This window comes from Salmo salar, chromosome ssa18 (genome assembly GCF_905237065.1).
Source record: "Salmo salar chromosome ssa18, Ssal_v3.1, whole genome shotgun sequence".
NCBI classification, from domain to species: Eukaryota; Metazoa; Chordata; class Actinopteri; order Salmoniformes; family Salmonidae; genus Salmo; species Salmo salar.
Window position 1 is genome coordinate 12,092,718 of NC_059459.1, and position 20,970 is coordinate 12,113,687.

At 43.9% G+C, this 20,970-nt stretch overlaps 1 protein-coding gene across 1 annotated transcript in view; it reads right to left on the minus strand.

The window, feature by feature from the left end:
- The window catches only part of eml4 (EMAP like 4), a 112,818-nt gene extending 104,124 nt beyond the window's left edge, over positions 1-8,694 (minus strand). Inside the window, exon 1 of the mRNA XM_014154117.2 lies at positions 8,121-8,694. Within this exon, the coding sequence (XP_014009592.1) occupies positions 8,121-8,145 (25 nt within the window). The 5' untranslated portion in view covers positions 8,146-8,694. The remainder of the gene's footprint in view (positions 1-8,120) is intronic.
- Between the last annotated feature and the right edge of the window lie 12,276 nt (positions 8,695-20,970).

The window sequence follows — 20,970 nt, forward strand, 5'->3', positions numbered from 1 at the left end:
CTGTCCTGATTTGTCATAGAAGCTTGCTAAGAAATGTTATGAGCAAGCCTTCCTTCATGAACTGGCCTCTGTAAAAAGGTATAGAATCAGCTTGATCCCCTCTGTCGAAGACGCTTGGATCTTCTTTCTTTATATTTCCAGTGGTATTGTTAACAAATATGCCCCCATAAAGAAAATTAGAATTAAAAACTGGTTTACCCCCTGGTTCAACCGTGATCTTGCAGAGTTACTCTACCTCAATTGCATTTGGCAAATCGCTCGGCACATGCATACTCAGGCTGACTGGCTCTCGTTCAGGCAAATGAGAAATAAGTGCACTCAGGCTATCCGGAAGGTCAAAGTTAGTTACATTCAGGAGCAGTTCTCTCTCTGGGTCTAACCCCAAGAAGTTCTGGAAAACGGTTAAAGATCTGGATAATAAACCCTCCTCCTCACAGCTGTGCCTTAATGTTGATGATGTGGTTGTTACTGACAAGAAGCACATGGCTGAGCTCTTTAACCTCTCTGGGCTAGGCGGGACGAATTCGTCCCACCTACACAACAGCCAGTGTAATCCAGTGGCGCGATTTTCAAACACCTTAAAAATCCTATTACTTCAATTTCTCAAACATATGACAGCTATTTAAAGACAAGACTCTCGTTAATCTAACCACACTGTCCGATTTCAAAAAGGCTTTACAACGAAAGCAAAACATTAGATTATGTCAGCAGAGTACCCAGCCAGAAATAATCAGACACCCATTTTTCAAGCTAGCATATAATGTCACAAAAACCCAGAAGACAGCTAAATGCAGCACTAACCTTTGATGATCTTCATCAGATGACAACCCTAGGACATTATGTTATACAATACATGCATGTTTTGTTCAATCAAGTTCATATTTATATCAAAAAACAGCTTTTTACATTAGCATGTGACGTTCAGAACTAGCATACCCCCCCGCAAACTTCCGGGGAATTTACTAACAATTTACTAAATTACTCACGATAAACGTTCACAAAAAGGATAACAATTATTTAAAGAATTATAGATACAGAACTCCTCTATGCACTCGATATGTCAGATTTTAAAATAGCTTTTCGGTGAAAGCACATTTTGCAATATTCTAAGTACATAGCCCAGCCATCACGGGCTAGCTATTTAGACACCCGGCAAGTTTAGCCTTCACCAAAATCAGATTTACTATAACATAAATGTTATTACCTTTGTTGTCTTCGTCAGAATGCACTCCCAGGACTTCTACTTTAATAACAAATGTTGGTTTGGTCCCAAATAATCCATCGTTATATCCAAATAGCGACGTTTTGTTAGTGCGTTCCAGAAACTATCCGAAATGGTAAATCAGGGTCGTGCGCATGGCGCAATTCGTGACAAAAAAATTCTAAATATTCCATTACCGTACTTCGAAGCATGTCAACCGCTGTTTAAAATCAATTTTTATGCAATTTATCTCGTAAAAAAGTGATAATATTCCGACCGGGAATCTCCTTTTCGGCAAACAGAGGAAAAAACACAAAGACGGGGGCGGCCAGTGCATGCGCCTAAGCCCACAGTCCCTTGATCGGCCACTTGAGAAAGGCGATAATGTGTTTCAGCCTGGGGCTGGAATGACGACATTTAGGTTTTTCCCGGGCTCTGAGAGCCTATTGGAGCCGTGGGAAGTGTCACGTTACCGCAGAGATCCTAAGTTTTTGAAAGAGATGTCAAAGAAAGACAATAAATGGTCAGACAGGCCACTTCCTGTAAAGGAATCTCTCAGGTTTTGACCTGCCATTTGAGTTCTGTTATACTCACAGACACCATTCAAACAGTTTTAGAAACTTTGGAGTGTTTTCTATCCAAAGCCAATAATTATATGCATATTCTAGTTACTGGGCAGGAGTAGTAACCAGATTAAATCGGGTACGTTTTTTATCCAGCCGTGTCAATACTGCCCCCTACCCTCAACAGGTTAAATCACCACTTCATTAAGTCAGGATTCCTATTTGTTTCAGCCATGCCTCCTTGCCAATCCAACATTTCCTCATCTCCCACCCCTTCTAATACGACTATCCCCGATGCTCCTCCCTATTTGTCCCCCGCTACAAAGTTTCTCCATGCAGGAAGTCACTGAGTCCAAGGTGCTAAAGGAGCTCCTGAAACTTGACCCCAAAAAAACATCTGGGTCAGATGGTTGACCCTTTCTTCTTTAAGGTTGCTGCCCCTATCATCGCTAAGCCTGTCTCACCTTTTCTGGGGAGGTTCCCATTGCTTGGAAGGCAGCCACGGTTCGTCCTTTATTTAAAGGGGGAGATCAAGCTGATCCTAATTGTTATAGGCCTATTTCTATTTTGCCCTGTTTATCAAAAGTGTCAAACTTGTCAATAATCAACTGACTGGCTATCTTGATGTCTATAGTATTCTCTCAGGTATGCAATCTGGTTTCCGCTCAGGTTATGGATGTGTCACTGCAACCTTAAAGGTCCTGAATGATGTCACCATTGCCCTTGATTCTAAGCAATGTTGTGCTGCTATTTTTATTGACTTGGCCAACGCTTTTGATACAGCTGGCTAAGGAGTATTGATTTTTCTGAGGGGTCTTTGGCACACAGCAGACAACACAGGAGTGGCTTCAGGACAAGTCTCTGAATGTCCTTGAGTGGCCCTGCCAGAACCCGAACTTGAACCCGATCGAACATCTCTGTAGAGACCTGAAAATATCTGTACATCAACTCCTCATCCAACCTAACAGAGCTTGAGAGGATCTGCAGAGAAGAATGGGAGAAACTCCTCTAATACAGGTGTGTAAAGCTTGTAGCATCATAGCCAAGAAGACTTGAGGCTGTAATTGTTGCCAAAGGAGCTTCAACAAAGTATTGTGTAAAGGGTCTGAATACTCTTGTAAATTGGATATTTCATTATTTTTATACATATGCAACAACAACAAAAATTCAACATTTTTACTTTGTCATTATGGTATGGTCGGTGCAAACACAACCCATCACCTAGTACCACTATTCCAATTTTCAAGCATGGTGGTTGCATCATGTTATGGGTATGCTTATCATCGGTTTATAAAAATAAACAGAATATCACTAAGCACAGGCAAAATTCTTGAGGTAAACCTGGTTCAGTCTGCTTTCCAACAGACACTGGGAGAAAAATGCACTTTTCAGCTAGACAATAACTTAAAACACCAAGGACAAATATACACTGGAGTTGCTTACCAAGACGACATTGGATGTTCCTGAGTAGCCTAGTTGCAGTATTGACTTAAATTGGCTTAAAATCTGTTGGAAGAGTTGAAAATGGCTGTCTAGCAATAATCAACAAACCAACTTGACAGAGCTTGAAGAATTTAAAAAAATAATAATATACAAAACATTGTACAATCCAGGTGTGCAAAGCTCGCAGAGACTTACCCAGAAAGACTCACACATGTAATCACTGCCAAATGTGATGACATGTATTGACTCAGGGGTGTGAATACTTATGCAAATTTGATATTTCTGCATTTCATTTTGAATTAATTTGCAAAAAATTCTAAAAACATGTATTTACTTTGCAAAGTTGTTGCTGAGGTCTGATTGGCAAACAGCACGGTTCATACACACCTGTGCTGTTGCAACGTAAATGCTATTGTAGCTAGAATGAGAAAAATAAAGAAATGTGTTTCATAAAAGCAGACACTCTTAAAACCTGTTGGGGTGTAGGGGCAGTATTTTCACGGCCGGATAAAAAACCCAAATTAAACTGGTTACTACTCTTGCCCAGAAACTAGAATATGCATATTATTAGTAGAATTGGATAGAAAACACTCTGAAGTTTCTAAAACTGTTTGAATGGTGTCTGTGAGTATAACAGAACTCATATGGCAGGCAAAAACCTGAGAAAAATCCAACCAGGAAGTGGAAAGTCTGAGAATTGTAGTTCTTCTTTTGATTCTCTATCAAAACTACAGTTTCTGTGGGGTCACGTTGCACTTCCTAAGGCTTCCATTGGCTGTCAACAGCCTTCAGAAAGTTCTTTCAGCATTCTCCTGTCACTGGGCAGATAATAGGAGCTCAGTCAATCAGTGGACTGCCTGTGGACAAAGGGATTGGATATGTGTGGTCCCGTGAGTGCGCCGTTCCTTCTTTTTCTTCTTGAATAGATATGCTATTGTCCGGTTGGAATATTATCGCAATTTTACTTTCAAAATACCATAAAAATTGATTTTAAATAGCGTTTGACATGCTTCTAAGTACGGTAATGGAACATTTGGACTTTTCGTCTCTGATACCGCGCTCAAGCGTTATGCCTTTGCATAAGTGATCTATACGCACGAACAAAACGGAGGTATTTGGACAAAAATATGGGTTATTTCAAACAAAAACAACATATCTTGTGGAAGTAGCAGTCCTGAAAGTGCATTCTGACGAAGATCAGCAAAGGTAAGACAATATTTCAAATACTAATTCTGAGTTTAGGTTGCCCCGAACTTGGCGGGTGTCTGTATAGCTTGCTGTGATGGTTGAGCTATGTACTAAGAATATTGAAAAATGTGCTTTCTCCATAAAGCTATTTTAAAATATGACACAGCGGTTGCATCCAGGAGTAGTCTATCTATAATTCTTTAAATAATTGTTATATATTTTGTCAATGTTTATGATGAGTATTTTTGTAAATTGATGTGCACATTCACCGGCAGTTTTGGTGGGAATACATTTTCTGAACATCACGCGCCAATGTAAAATGCTATTTTTGGATATAAATATGAACTTTATCGAACAAAACATACATGTATTGTCTAACAATGTCCTAGAAGTGTCATCTGATGAAGATCGTCAAAGGTTAGTGCTTCATTTAGCTGTGTTTTGGGTTTTATTGACACATGTCCTTGCTTGGAAAATGGCTGTGTGATTATTTTTGTCTATGTACTCTCCTAACATAATCTAATGTTTTGCTTTCGCTGTAAAGCCTTTTTGAAATCGGACAATGTGGTTACATCAAGGAGAAGTGTATGTTTGAGAAAGTTGAATTATGACATTTTGTTGTTTTGAATTTGCCGCCCTGATATTTCACTGGCTGTGTCCCACAGGTGAGACGCTAGCGTCCCACGTAGCCCACAGAAGTTAAACCCTTCTTCCATAAAAAAATAACCCGCTAGAACTGATGTACATCAACAAAATAACGGCGACAAACGCACTGGAAAACCGTTTAAATCAACTTTGGGCGCACTAGAGCGCATTAGATAAATTCACTTGGAAGAGGTATGCCAACTTTGCTTATGGAAAACCGTATCAAGCGAGTTAAGGGATTTGCGCATGCTCAGTTGTTGGGTCTCGAGCGGAAATTTGAAATGGAACTCCTTTGCGTGCTTCTGTTATGGGAAAAGTTCCCAATGAAACTGACATTAAAAATGTGGAGAATGATACATTTGCATCTATGCTATTGTAGGCTACTGTAGCCTGCATTTGATGCGATATCACTGGAGTCATTGCAAATCAATTTGTGCCTCTTGTGTAGACTACCTGGACCTGGAGAACAGATTTAATAAACCAATAACTTCAGTTTATTGCTGCTGTAGCCTTTATTATTCAGTTATTAATGTTTAGTTAATTAAATTGAAAGTTATGAATTGTGATCATGGTCGCAGCTTACCGCAATTGCGATCAGCTCAGCTGTTGTTAGAATGGCTGCATTAGATTGTTGGTAACAGTCCGTCAGATTAGGCTACAAGCTAATTCAGTTCATGTTATTAACGCATCCTCAGTAGCCTATTCCAGCATGAACCTATAGGCTATTGGGCAACACAAACACTTCCTACCTCGAAATTGCCTCAAGCTGAAGAAATGACAAGTCAATCACCCAAATAGGCCTAATCATTTACATTATCCATTTAGAACGTTCTAAATGGAACGGTTACTCAATTATATTCATAGCTCAATATTACTATTTAATAGTAGTAGCAACAATTCATAAATGGCATCATGTAGGGTTCTATATGGAACCATTTTGGTTCAGTAAAGAACCTCTAGGGTTCTGATCATTCTATAAGGAACCTTTTTTCTAAAAGTGTAGGAGCCCCGTTAACTGCCTTGGCATTGACCTGGCACAGTGACACTGCCATCCACTCACACCCAGTACATACAACCACATGAAGTACTACTGAAGTACATTTATGATGCTGCTTATATCAATAACTAAGTCCTCTGACTTTATGGGTTTACAGCAAAGGTTACCAACCAGAGCTTGATCCTATTTTAGCAGTGGTGTGAATCTTTGATTTAATTCAAAAACAATATGACACACTATCAATACACAGTTAAACAATACATTACAGCTGCACCCATATCTATCACTGCAATTCCCCAGCAAACCTCGTGCTCTGTCACTTCTGTTTACAAATGTCACAGTAAATTATTGTGCAAGAGAGATCCTTCCTATGCAGGCAGAAAATCAATCCCATAAAGTAACATTACATATGTTTGAAAGGGTCAAGCAGATACAAAGTTTCTTTACACTGTGGGCGCATATGTGACATGGTGTTGTTTATGCTTTAGGGCAGTGTGTATATGAAACTACGTGGCGTATGTCTGTCTCTACTGTAAATATATCATAAGTGATTGCATAATAGTACTTATGTAAAGCAACGTGTGTGTGTGTGTGTGTGTGTGTGTGTGTGTGTGTGTGTGTGTGTGTGTGTGTGTGTGTGTGTGTGTGTGTGTGTGTGTGTTGCACTGACTAATTCAGCACTACAGTAAGCGTTGAGAACAGGCTGGCACAGCATACGGACACTGCAGAGCGGGTATGATGACTGAGCATGTATGCCGTGGCGTGCTATGCACCCAAAGCCTCATAGGCTGCGTGGGAACCCTCTCTCTCACACTCTCCTCCTCCTCCTCCTCTGCAGTGCTCTAGGGCTTGGCTAAAGTCTGCATCCTTTAACTTTACTGCATTCAAACATGAAGGTTGAGGGAGGGAATGAGAGCGAGAGAGAGAGAGAGAGAGACTCTTACCGCATTTAAATGGGTAGGACAAGGACAGAATGACACTACCACCACTCACTCTATATCAAGTGTGCATAAACACACACACTGACTCCCACTGCCACAAAAAAAAACTAACTATGCACACATGTGTAGCCCAACAACAGCAAGAATGTAAGTGACATCGAGAGCAACTGACGCCATGCATGGTGCATCATCGCTGTAATCAAAGAGAAACACTGTCGGAAGTCACCTGCAGTTAACTCAGAGGTGTTTTATAGACCATCTGTGACTATCTTTCCTATGGGGTGTGCAATTTACAGAATTGACAGTATTCTGTGGGATATTGTATTATTGTTTACATAGCCGATCAGTCTTTGAGATTCATAAAAATGTGATAATAAGGAAGTTGGAACACACACCTTATTTGTGCATATTCTAATCATAATCACTGCCTGGTACCATGAAGAGGAAGTTTAAGTCATTTTGTTAGAATATCAGTCAGTTATAATGTCATTGTGTAGGTCTATATTAGAACCTTTAGACGACCCCCTTCTTGGACTGCCACTCATCTGACACGTCCCTTTGCTCTCTCTCTCTCTGTCTGGCTCTCTGTCTGTCTCTCCGTCTCTCTGTCTGTCTCCGTCTCTACACACACACACACGACCCTACGCGCACTGGCAGACTGACTGGATAAATAAATAATTTCCTGTCGAATCGTTTCTTCAACCCACAAGTCTTTGTTTCGGGCGGTTTCAAAGGACTCCTTGCCATAGCAATAAATGGCAATTGACGTAGATACAGCATGAACTCACAACCGAATGCGTATGAGAGAATAGCACAATATCCCTCGCATTGTTTAGAACCCTATTGCGGTATTTGGTAGCCTATGTCAAGTGAAGCCTACTTGCGATATCCAGCACAGAAAAGCAAAGCAATAAAATAAGGACACTCATAAACGTTAATGTTTTGCACTTTAACACATTGCAGGCAACCTCTGTCTGGATGTCAGAATTCCGGTTGTTACAACGTTAACATCTGTTACAACGTTAACTCCATTGGTTTAATAAAGCACTGACACGTGTAGCCTGTACATTAAGATAGGAGACTTGGATGTACTATAGACTATGTGAATTCTATTAATAGGCTAGACTTCGTCTTTAACTTACCCAAACTGCCGGCGAAACCGTCCATTTCTGGGAGAAATAGCCGAGCAGACGCCGATAAATATTCCTGTTATGACGGGTCCTATTCTGCAGTCGTTTCCAGTCCTGTATTTGGCAAGTAGTGGGATGTCGGCCTCTATGCGGGCTATCCAGACAGGCGGTCAAGGCGGAGATTTCTCAAGCCAACTGTTCTCGCAGTGGTCGCGGCCGTCTCGTAGCAAACTTGGGCTCTGCCGAGTCGCAGTGAATTCTCAGTCCGGAGCAACACCGTGGTTCTCTGGCCAGTTAATCACGCTCTCTTGCTTGACTCCACGATCGTACACCTCCGCCGGGGGAGGGAGGATAGGGTTTCCACTAGTTACCACCGTCACAACGTCAGTATTGTCCGTTAGGCTATCCTAAAAATTCATCAAAACTATAATTAGCTTTTTGGTCTTAATTCAAGGTTAGGGTGTGGTTATCAGTGTGGTTAGGTTTAAAATCACATTTTGAGAAGATTCCTTTTAGAAATAAACGAGGTTTATGACCTTCTGGCTGTGGTAACTAAGAACGACCGGAGGATAGGCAGAGTTTATCAGACTCCGCCCGCTTTGGCACGGCTTGCTTCCCTTCCAGACCGGAGCCGAGTGGCTAACTGGCGCGCCTCAATTTGACACACAGCTGAGTGTAATACTGTTTGTGTAATGGCGTTTTTCTTAATCGCATACAAGCGTTTTTTAGGTCAGTGATGGGCAACTGGCGGGCCGAACTCCCTTTTCTTTTTTTCTACCCGGTCGGGGTCTCAATATACTGTTGGCAGTGGAAGCTGCTGAGTGTAGAACGGCTCATAATAATGCAGGGAACAGAGTAATGGAAAGGCATCAAACAGCTGGAAAACATGTGTTTGACGTATTTGATACCATTCCACTAACTCCGCTCCAGTCGTTACCACGAGCCCGTTCTCCCCAATTATGGTGCCACCAACCTCCTGTGCTGTTGAGAGTGAGAAAAGTACGATGCAAAAGGTGCAATTTAGACATTTCGGTTGTTGCTGAGGAGTTAGAAGCAGAGCTGCCATATCTGTCGGCGCCATCTAAAACCCGCTTGTGCATCAGCAGTTTTTCTCTTATTATTTCAGTCACTGACAGTCACTCAATTGGCCCATGTCAGCTAACAATTTTTAGTCTTGTCAGCTATCTAAACGTGTAGTAATCATGGTTGAATCACCGACCAGGACTGTCAGTGAACACATGCATCTATGTTGAATCTAAGCTAACAAAGTAAGTTACTCTATCATTTAAAAAATCCCAGTGAACAAAATATTTTCTTTGCAGTCACTAATGATGATCAAAATACAACTATCAAAAGGTGCAGATGTATGGGAAATTACTCTCCTTTTATGCATATTTCACAAAACAATTGAAATGGGTTATAATTCAGTTAATAAAGATTGTGCATTATAAACCATCAATAAATAGTGTTTGCCAAACAGTAAGCCAATATTTACCTTTAGTTATTAACCATTTATAAATGCACTTACAAATGATTATAAGATTAACCCTTCCGTATCATCATGCAACCTTATATTCAATAGTTGAACGATAGTTATTTTCACTTTTGGTTGTGAAGCACTGGCGCTGTCCCAGGAACAGAAGAGGTTGGTTTTCATGTGTTTTTCATCCTGGGAAAAATATGATTTGTCCCCCTCAATATATCACTGAAACTATGTAATTTAAATAATATTAATAATACGCAATGAAAGCAATTGTGCTGATTATAGACACTTATAGCGCGTTGTTAAGTTTCAAAAGATTGCAACCCCCCCACTCTTTGCCTCACAGTGGTTTGATCCACTGCCAGTTCCTTAGCTTGCTAGGTAACAGAGAGGTCGTATCTACTGTCTGAAAGGCACTCAATGCACGTAACTGGTGTGAGGTTAATCCAGTCAATCGCGCACACACACTAGCTGAATATGCAGAGCTAGCGCGCAAATATTAACTATTAAGCTAGCTAGTACCTATTCCATTTATGTGGCGTCGTCAAAGATGGAATCAGCATGCAGATGATGTAAATTAGTGCTTCAAAGTCCCTGTGATAAGGTTAGCGATAAACTGAAATCCAAACTGAACAGAACTACACTCTCTTCTACCATTGTCTTAAATATATTTAATGGTCTCGTTGCAAAAGCTAAATTGTCGCAAGTGAACTTTTATTTATTTAATTTCACCTTTATTTAACCCGGGTAGCAAAGATTATAGCAAACACCACTGAAACGGAATTGGTGCTCTCTAGCTTTGCAAATTCAGCTATTGTTGGAAGCCAGCCAATATGAAACAAACTATTAAAATTACAAAAGGTTGCAGCATATGTTGTGTAAATGGTGAACTCATACAGCTGTCAACTCTTGTCATTTTAATCCGTTTCACATTTGCTAGCTACCTTTTAGATCGAAGCCCAAATAGAATGATAAAAGATAAGATGATAGAAGCCCATCTCCTACTGTAAATAACCTACACACTGTGTGTGTGTGTGTGTGTAGCCAGCCAGCCAGGTAGAAAAATGGCAGAAAAATAAAAGACGGACATCAGAGTATTTTTCAGTACACCAAAACGCATAGTAAGAACCCTAGTAGCCTAATATCTCAAAGACTAGTTGATAAAATGTTCATAAGAAAGAAATACAATTCTAATGGAAATGTTTCACAATGATGTCCTTAGGCAGAGCAGGCAACAGATGGCACACAGACAGCAGAGTTGGGGACAGATATGCAGGGTCAGACTGGCAGAGACAGGAAGTCTCAGGTAAGTTTGTTGAGTCTTTGTTTGGCAACATTATGAAAGGTTCTACATTTTTTTGACTTGGAAAATAGGAACATAATTGGAAAATGCCATGGATACCCCCACTCTCAACTTAAACTGGTGACTGAACTAAGATTTGTTAAAGGCAATGGTATTGCTGTTGTGTAGTTTTGGGTACCGGTAGTTAGGAGTACGGCAAACACCTTATTTCTTTGGTTCCTCAATATACATTTACCATATTACAATGTAGGCTATGTGTTACAGCACTACTTTTGGTGTCCCCCTCAGGAATTGCTCTTGAGAAAATTTCATGTAATTGTCCCCTCCAAAGTTGATATCAGATTTTCGCCCCTGATTTTACCCCTGACCAGATTATATCAACACACATCACTTTTCTGTGGTAGTCCAAGTATGGTGAATACTCCTGTGTGAAATGGTAACCGTAATACCTTTGGTTGGTGAAACAGTGGAGGTATCCTCTCACAACGTTGAATGTTTTGGTCTTCACACCCACCATTAATTGACTGAACATGTTTAATTAACAAAGTGTTAAATCTTCTCTCATGTATGTAGTGATGGGTGCTCAATACTGACTATAAGTATGTCTATGCTCTGAGTGAACTCTCAAATCATCTATAAATAATTTACCCACATGTGTAACTGCTAAAGGTATACCTTATTTTAAAGTGACAGACCTATTAACATTTAACTGAGTTATCAACATCTATAAACGCTAAAATGATACCTTAAATGTGGGACCCCGCCAACAGCCAGTGAAATACCAGAGCGCCAAATTCAAAACAACAAAAATCTCATAATTCAAATTTCTCACATATACAAGTATTATACACCATTTTAAAGATAGACTTCTCGTTAATCCAACCACAGTGTCCGATTTCAAAAACACTTTACGGCAAAAGCATAGCATTAGATTATGTTAGGACAGCACCTAGACAAGAAAAACCACACAGCCATTTTCCAAGCAAGGAGAAGCGTCACAAAAACCAGAAATACAGCTATAAAATGAATCACTAACCTTTGATGATCTTCATCAGATGGCACTCATAGGACTTCATGTTACACAATACATGTATGTTTTGCTCGATAAAGTTTATATTTATATCCAAAAACCCCATTTTACATTGGCGTGTAATGTTCAGAAATGTTTTGCCTCCAAAAACTTCCGGTGAATGAGCACATCAATTTACAGAAATACTCATCAGAAACTTTGATAAAAGATACAAGTGTTATGCACAGAATTATAGATAAACTACTCCTTAATGCAACCGCTGTGTCAGATTTCAAAAAAGCTTTACGGCGAAAGCAAACTTTGCAATAATCTGAGTACAGCGCTCAGACATCAAAACAAGCCATACAGATACCCGCCATGTTGTGGAGTCAACAGAAGTCAGAAATAGCATTATAGATATTCACTTACCTTTGATGATCTTCATCGGAATGCACTCCCAGAAATCCCTGTTCCACAATAAATGTTCGTTTTGTTTGATAAAGTTCATCTTTATGTCCAAATACCTCCATTTTGTTTGCGCGTTTAGTCCTGCACTCCAAATTCACTAAGCACGCGAGTTTAGTCCAGACGAAAAGTCTAAATAGTAACATTACAGTTCATAGAAACATGTCAAACGATGTATAGAATCAATCTTTAGGATGTTTTTTTATCATAAATACTCAATATTCCAAACGGACAATTCCTTTGTCTTTAGAATTGAAAGGAAAGGCAGCTCGCTCTCACGGCCATGCGCATGATTGAGCTCATGCCAATTTTCCATACACCTGACTGAATCATCTCTTATTCTCTCTCCATTCACAGTAAAAGCCTGAAACAACATTCTAAAGACTGTTGACATCTAGTGGAAATCAGTCAGGTTTCAAGGCTGGTCATTCAACTGAGACTGCTCTTCTCTGTGTCACGGAGGCTCTCCGCACTGCTAAAGCTAACTCTCTCTCCTCTGCTCTCATCCTTCTAGACCTATCTGCTGCCTTTGATACTGTGAACCATCAGATCCTCCTCTCCACCCTCTCCGAGTTGGGTATCTCCGGCGCGGCTCACTCTTGGATTGCGTCCTACCTGACAGGTCGCTCCTACCAGGTGGCGTGGCGAGAATCCGTCTCCGCACCATGTGCTCTCACCACTGGTGTCCCCCAGGGCTCAGTTCTAGGCCCTCTCCTATTTTCGCTATACACCAAGTCACTTGGCTCTGTCATATCCTCACATGGTCTCTCCTATCATTGCTACGCAGACGACACACAATTAATTTTCTCCTTTCCCCCTTCTGATAACCAGGTGGCGAATCGCATCTCTGCATGTCTGGCAGACATATCAGTGTGGATGACGGATCACCACCTCAAGCTGAACCTCGGCAAGACGGAGCTGCTCTTCCTCCCGGGGAAGGACTGCCCTTTCCATGATCTCGCCATCACGGTGGACAACTCCATTGTGTCCTCCTCCCAGAGTGCTAAGAGCCTCGGCGTGACCCTGGACAACACCCTGTCGTTCTCCGCTAACATCAAGGCGGTGACCCGATCCTGTAGGTTCATGCTATACAACATTCGCAGAGTACGACCCTGCCTTACACAGGAAGCGGCGCAGGTCCTAATCCAGGCACTTGTCATCTCCCGTCTGGATTACTGCAACTCCCCTGTTGGCGGGGCTCCCTGCCTGTGCCATTAAACCCCTACAACTCATCCAGAACGCCGCAGCCCGTCTGGTGTTCAACCTTCCCAAGTTCTCACATGTCACCCCGCTCCTCCGCACACTCCACTGGCTTCCAGTTGAAGCTCGCATCTGCTACAAGACCATGGTGCTTGCCTACGGAGCTGTGAGGGGAACGGCACCTCCGTACCTTCAGGCTCTGATCAGGCCCTACACCCAAACAAGGGCACTGCGTTCATTCACCTCTGGCCTGCTGGCCCCCCTACCTCTGCGGAAGCACAGTTCCCACTCAGCCCAGTCAAAACTGTTCGCTGCCCTGGCACCCCCCCCCCAAAAAAAAGGATATAGATGTACTATTGTAAAGTGGTTGTACCACTGGATATCATAAGGTGAATGCACCAATTTGTAAGTCGCTCTGGATAAGAGCGTCTGCTAAATGATTTAAATGTAAGCCTTAGGAAGTGCAATATGACCCCCACAGACACTGTATATTGGATAGGCAATCACTTGAAAAACTACAAACCTCAGACTTCCCACTTCCTGGTTTGATTTTTTTCTCAGGTTTTTGCCTGCCATATGAGTTCTGTTATACTCACAGACATCAATCAAACAGTTTTAGAAACTTCAGAGTGTTTTCTATCCAAATCTACTAATTATATGCATATTCTAGCAGGCATTTTACTTTGGGAATGCTTTTCATTCAAGCTACTCAATACTGCCCCCCTTTCCTAGAGAAGTTTTAAAGTGGTAATCCACTGACCATTAACAAATGACTTACCAACATATATAAATGCTGAAAGATATACCTTTAAAGGTTGTGGAAATCTACTGACCATTTATTAACGAGTTAGTCCTACCAATATTTATAACTTCTAAAAATATACCTTAAAAGAAAGTGGAAACCTTCTGGCCATTTATTAATGTGTTGCAAACATTTATAAGCACATATAATCTCCTCAAACATGCAATACGTAGTAAGAACAAAATGTAATTTAATAGAAACATACATTGGGAATTTGAATTGTAGCGACTCAAATCTGTAGCCTATCATTGGTCTAGTGAGTAGCCTAGCTAATTCAGATGAACACCCCTTTTTTTAACATTACAAGTCAGAATAGAAATTCACAACAGATTAACTATTTAAAACACAACATAGGGTCTCATGGTCCCCTTCTCTGTCTTCATCTGTTTGTTTCTTGTTAAGCATTTTCCCATCCTGGAGTCTGATACTTTATGGGAATCTATGGGAGAGAAGAGACATTTATGACAATTTAGCATAGACACTACTATAATCATTATCATGCTTTCCACAATTTAAGTTTAGCTAGTTTTGTTAATAGATAGCTAGTGTTTAACATTACTTGCTAACACTAATAGCTAGCTACCACAGATTAAAGAGGTTAGCTAGTTATCAACATTTTTGCTAATACACTAGCTAGTTAGCTAGCCAGCTAGCTGGTTAGATAGTAAGTTAGTCTTAAAATTGGACCCACTAGTGTGCTGACAAAGGATTGTAGCTAGCTAACTTACCAGTTACCTGCTAGAGACAGTACCTGAGTTCAGAGGTTAGATAACTAGCTAGCTAGTGTGCTAATCCCAAAAAAGTAGCTAAACAAATAGACAGGTTGGTTGTTTAGCAACAAAAACATGGGGCAATACAGATGGGGTTGGCTTAGATTGTTGACAACTTGTAAGCAACATTTTGTCTCCAATGTTTATTGAAACCATAAACACATTTACACAATGAGCACTTTCTCCAATACATCGTTATAGTTCTTGGTTAGCTAGCTAGCGGATGTTAGCCATATTAGCAATGACATGAAATCAGTCAAAACACTTCAAAACAAGACATGATATCAATAACAAGATGAAACGAGATGAAACGATCCACATAAGATTCCCCACATGGGAGTATCTTGTCGTTCTTCTTAGCAATCTGGCCATCCAGAATCACAACAACACGCTGACTTCTGCCCCATTGAAGCGTGCACATTGTTTTTGTGATGTTGTCAGTTTACCCATCTATTGAATGGAAATGTAGTTATCTTGCTGGCAGCTAACGTTTTCTAGCTAGTGAGCGAAGCTAATTAGCCAGCAAATGTGATCGATTTAGCTAGCTAACTATATCATCCCAAAGATTATCGCGTGCTAGCAAAATTTCGATATAAAAAAATACGTTTTAGGTTTTGCCTAATTCTAGCTAGCTAGCTAACCTTTCCTAGGTAGCTAGGTAGGACAGAGGCAAAGATATTTACAACTAACCCAAAATATACGTACCCAAAAAAGTTTATTTGTGTCATTTACAGTGGAAGCAAATTAAGCATAGTGGACAAGCAAGGAGGTCCGCAAAGCCCAGCGAGAGCTAGCGAGACCTTATTGGCGTGTTGTAGCATGAATTTGCATATTTCCGTTAGGGAATACCTTCTCTGAAATGCGCGTGTGCACAAAATTAATTAGACCTTGCACTCTTTCTAAACAAAGTATATTTTTTGGGGGGCGCAAAGCGTCAAGTCTATAAAACTTGTATTGAGATCAGATGTTTCATCGATGAGCAAAATTAGCAGAATGTCAGCCTAATTTCAACTAGTTCCATCCTCTCCCACTACCTACGACGGGACTTCCTCTCACTACCATATTTGGTGGTGAGAAAACGTTCTAAATGGATGCTTCAGCTTTATAGCACCTGTGACGCGTCTGGATTAGTCCTTCTGTCTGTGACAGAGGTGCTAGCAAACGTTAGTTAGCTAGCTACAGAATTGCAAAGACAATGTACCCTCTCTCCTCTGTCAACATTGTTATCTTGTGAACAACATTTCTTTCACATAATCTCTTCTGTCCGGCCTTTGCACACTTCTCATAGCCACGTCCATCCTGATTCTTCTTCAATGAGGTTTCACGGAGGTTGACGTCCCAAAAATATTGCATTACCGCCACCAACTAGACTGGGGTATGAATCCCTTATACTTTGCGTGGAAAAGGGGACAAAGGGAAAACATTTGAAATAAGTAAACAAATAGACTACCATCTTAACCACCACTCATTAAAAACCCACCACCCTACTCCACTATTTATCGCGTTGTGCAGACCATGGACCACTGGGAGAGACAGGAAGTCTCTCCAGTGCCTCGACCAGCGCAACAGGGGTTACCTCTACCCGTCCCTCCCCGATCCAGTCCCAGTGGGATGCGTCTCTTCCTTCCCAGGGAGTATGATGGGACGGCAGCACGGTGCCAGGGGTTCCTATTACAGCTGGACCTATACCTGGCCACCGTTCACCCAGCTCCCTCGGGAAGGGAGAGGGTGTCCGCCCTCGTCTCATGCCTCTCGGGGAGAGCTCTGGAGTGGGCAAATGCCGTGTGGGGAGAAGGAGCCGCGGCATTGGACCACTTCGAGGAGTTCACCCGCTGCTTCCAGGCCGTCTTCGACCATCCACCCGAGGGTTTTCCTGAGTTTTCCCCGCAATCCCAGCATAAGGCGCTCGTCGATTCAGGCGCGGCTGGAAATTTTATCGACAGAGCGTTCGCCCTTAGTTTAGGGATCCCCATTATTCCTGTGGTTAGACCTTTCCCGGTACACGCTCTGGATAGTCGACCATTAGGGTCCGGGCTAATCAGGGAAGCCACCATCTCCTGGCCATGGTGACGCAGGGAGGTCACAACGAGAAAATCAGTCTCTTCCTCACTGACTCTCCTGCATTTCCCGTGGTGCTAGGCCTTCCCTGATTAGCTCATCATGACCCCACCATTTCATGGCAACAGAGGGCTCTCACGGGGTGGTCGAGAGATTGCTCAGGGAGGTGTGTAGGGGTTTCCATTGGTGCTACCACGGTGGACCAGGTCTACCAGGTCTACACCGTGCGCACTCCCCCAGAATATGCCGATTTGGCTCTCAGAAGGCGACTCAATTACCACCCCATCGATGGGGGGATTGTGCGATAAATCACCTGGTAGACGCTGCACTTCCCAGGAGTCACATGTATCCCCTGTTGCAAGCGGAGACGGCGGCTATGGAGACACATGTCTCTGAATCCCTGCATCAGGGGTACATTCGGTCCTCCACCTCACCCACCTCCTCGAGATTCTTTTTTGTGAAGAAGGAGGGAGGTCTGCGCCCGTGCATTGACTATCGAGGTCTCAGTCAAATCACTGTGAGGTACAGTTACCTGCTACCTCTCATCGCCACGGCGACTGAGTCAATGCACGGGGCGTGCTTCTTCACTAAACTGGATCTCAGGAGCGCGTACAACCTGGTGCGTATCCGGGAGGGAGACGAGTGGAAGACAGCGTTTAGTACCACCTCAGGGCATTATGAGTACCTCGTCATGCCGCACGGGTTGATGAATGCTCCATCAGTCTTCCAATCCTTTGTGGACGAGATCTTCAGGGACCTGCACGGGCAGGGTGTAGTGGTGTATATCGATGACGTTCTGATATACTCCACTACACGCTCCGAGCATGTGTTCTTGGTGCGCAGGGTACTTGGACGACTGTTGGAGCATGACCTGTACGTCAAGGTTGAGAAATGCCTGTTCTTTCAGCAGGCCGTCTCCTTCCTAGGGTGTCGCATTTCCACATCACGGGAGGAGATAGTGAGTGACCACATTTCAGCCGTGCGTAATTGGCCGACTCCCACCACGGTTAAGGAGGTGCAGCGGTTTTTAGGGTTTGCCAATTACTACCGGAGATTTATCTGGGGTTTTGGCCAGGTGGCTGCTCCCATTACCTCACTGCTGAAGGGGGGTCCTGTACATCTGCAGTGGTCGGCTGAGGCGGACAGGGCTTTTGGGCATCTAAGAGCTCTGTTTACCTCGGCTACCGTGCTGGCCCATCCGGATCCTTCTTTGGCGTTCATAGTGGAGGTGGACACGTCCGAGGCTGGGATAGGAGCTGTGCTCTCTCGGCGCTCGGGCACGCCACCAAAGCTCCGTCCCTGTGCTTTCTTCTCGAAGAAGCTCAGCCCGGCGGAGCGGAACTATGATATGGGGGACCGGGAGCTGTTGGCTGTGGTTTAACGCTTTGAAGGCGTGGAGACATTGGCTTGAGGGGGCTAAACACCCTTTTCTCATCTGGACTGACTACTGCAACCTGGAGTACATCCGGGCAGCGAGGAGACTGAATCCTCATCAGGCAAGGTGGGCCATGTTCTTTACCCGTTTTGTGTTTACCCTGTCCTACAGACCAGGTTCCCAGAATATGAAGGCAGAGAGGAGACACAGAGGAGCGGCCCATGGATCAGACTCCCATACTCCCGACCTCCTGCCTGGTAGCGCCGGTCGTGTGGGAGCTCCCCTCCAGTGTCCCGTCGGGCGTCTGTGCGTTCCGTCTGCTGTCCGTGACCAGTTGATCTATTGGGCCCACACGTCACCCTCCTCTGGCCATCCAGGGATTGGTCGGACGGTGCGCTGTCTGACTGGGAAGTACTGGTGGCCCACCTTGGCAAAGGACGTGAGGGTTTATGTTTCCTCCTGCTCGGTGTGCGCCCAGTGCAAGGCTCCTAGGCACCTGCCCAGAGGTAAGTTACAACCCTTACCCGTTCCACAGCGGCCGTGGTCGCACCTATCGGTAGATTTCCTGACCGATCTTCCTCCCTCACAGGGTAACACCGCGATCCTGGTCGTTGTGGATCGAGTCTTGTCGTCTCCTCCCTTTGCCCGGTCTCCCTACGGCCCTACAGACTGCGGAGGCCTTGTTTACACACGTCTTCCGGCACTACGGGGTGCCTGAGGATAATGTCTGATCGGGGTCCCCAGTTCACGTCAAGGGTCTGGAAGGCGTTCATGGAATGTCTGGGGGTCTCGGTCAGCCTTACCTCAGGTTTTCACCCCGAGAGTAATTGGCAGGTGGAGAGAGTAATCCAGGATGTGGGTAGGTTTCTGAGGTCCTATTGCCAGGACCGGCCGGGGGAGTGGGCAGCGTTCGTGCCCTGAGCAGAGATGTCCCAGAACTCACTCCGCCACTCCTCCACTAACCTCACCCCAATACACACTGGAAGGGGGTATCAGCTGGTTCTGGCTCCTTGGCATCAGAGTCAGACCGAGGCTCCTGCGGTGGACGACGGTTCCGGCGTGTGGAGGAAACATGGGACACCGCCCATGTCCACCTTCAGTGCGCCGTGCTGCGCCAGAAAGTGGGCGCAGACCGGCCCGCAGTGAGGCCCCGGACCGGGTCTGGCTCTCGACCCAAAACCTGCCCCTCCGCCTGCCCTGCCGGAAGCTGGGCCCGCGGTTTGTGGGGCCATTCAAAGTCCTGAGGAGAGTGAATGAGGTTTGTTACAGGTTACAGCTTCCCCCCGATTACCGTATTAACCCCTCGTTCCATGTGTCTCTCCTCAGGCCGGTGGTGGTTGGTCCGCTCCAGGAATCTGAGGTGCGGTTCCTCCGCCCCCTCTGGACATCGAGGGGGCCCCGGCGTACTCTGTTCGTTCCATCCTGGATTCGAGGTGTCGGGCCGGGGGCCTTCAGTACCTCGTGGAGTGGGAGGGGTACGGTCCGGAGGAGAGGTGCTGGGTTCCGGTGGCGGATGTGTTGGACCCTGAACTGCTGTGGGAGTTCCACCGTCGCCGCTGGAGCCGCGCGTCAAGGGGGGGTACTGTCACGACTTCCGCCGAAGTCGGCTCCTCTCCTTGTTCGGGAGGCGTTCGGCGGTCGACGTTACCGGCTTTCTAGCCATCGCCGCTCCATTTTTTTCATTGTTCCATTTATTTTGTCTTGTTCCCTGCACACCTGGTTTACATTCCCTAATCACACTGCATGTATTTATTCCTCTGTTCCCCTCCATGTCTTTGTGTGAAATTGTACTTTGTTACGCATTTCGTGTGTACGCTCCAGGCTCGGTTTTTCCCATTATTCCGTGTTTTTTTCACAAACTCTTTCGCGCCTTGCACTTTTACCTTTGGCTGGAGGTTTTGACGCAGTGGCGTCTGTGTATTTTATTGCCTCTGACTAAATAAAGTGTGCGCCTGTTCACAACTCTCTGCTCTCCTGCACCTGACTTCTCCACCAGTAGCGCACACCGTGACAACATGTCAATGTTTCCTATGGTCTGCCATAAGGAACTCTACTTCAGCCCTTCTGTAGCCGTAGAACCTCATACAGAGACAAACCAAAGATAGTTAACCCCATCAAACAACAGAGTCAAAATGACAAGTAACATCATAAGGGACCATTAATCAAAGTAGGCCTAAAAAAGTATACACTTAATGGTACTCTACAGGGTGCTATTGAAGTGGAAAAGAAGAAAGAAAAACATTGTGTGGACTGACATATAGGCCTACAAGTGCTTGGACTTTTCACAATTGACAATTACAATCCAAGATCTGTGGTTAATTGGTGGTTGTCCTTTCCCAGTAGAAGTCATGAAAATGACATCACAACATCTCAGTCTGGCGCCAGACACTGACCCAT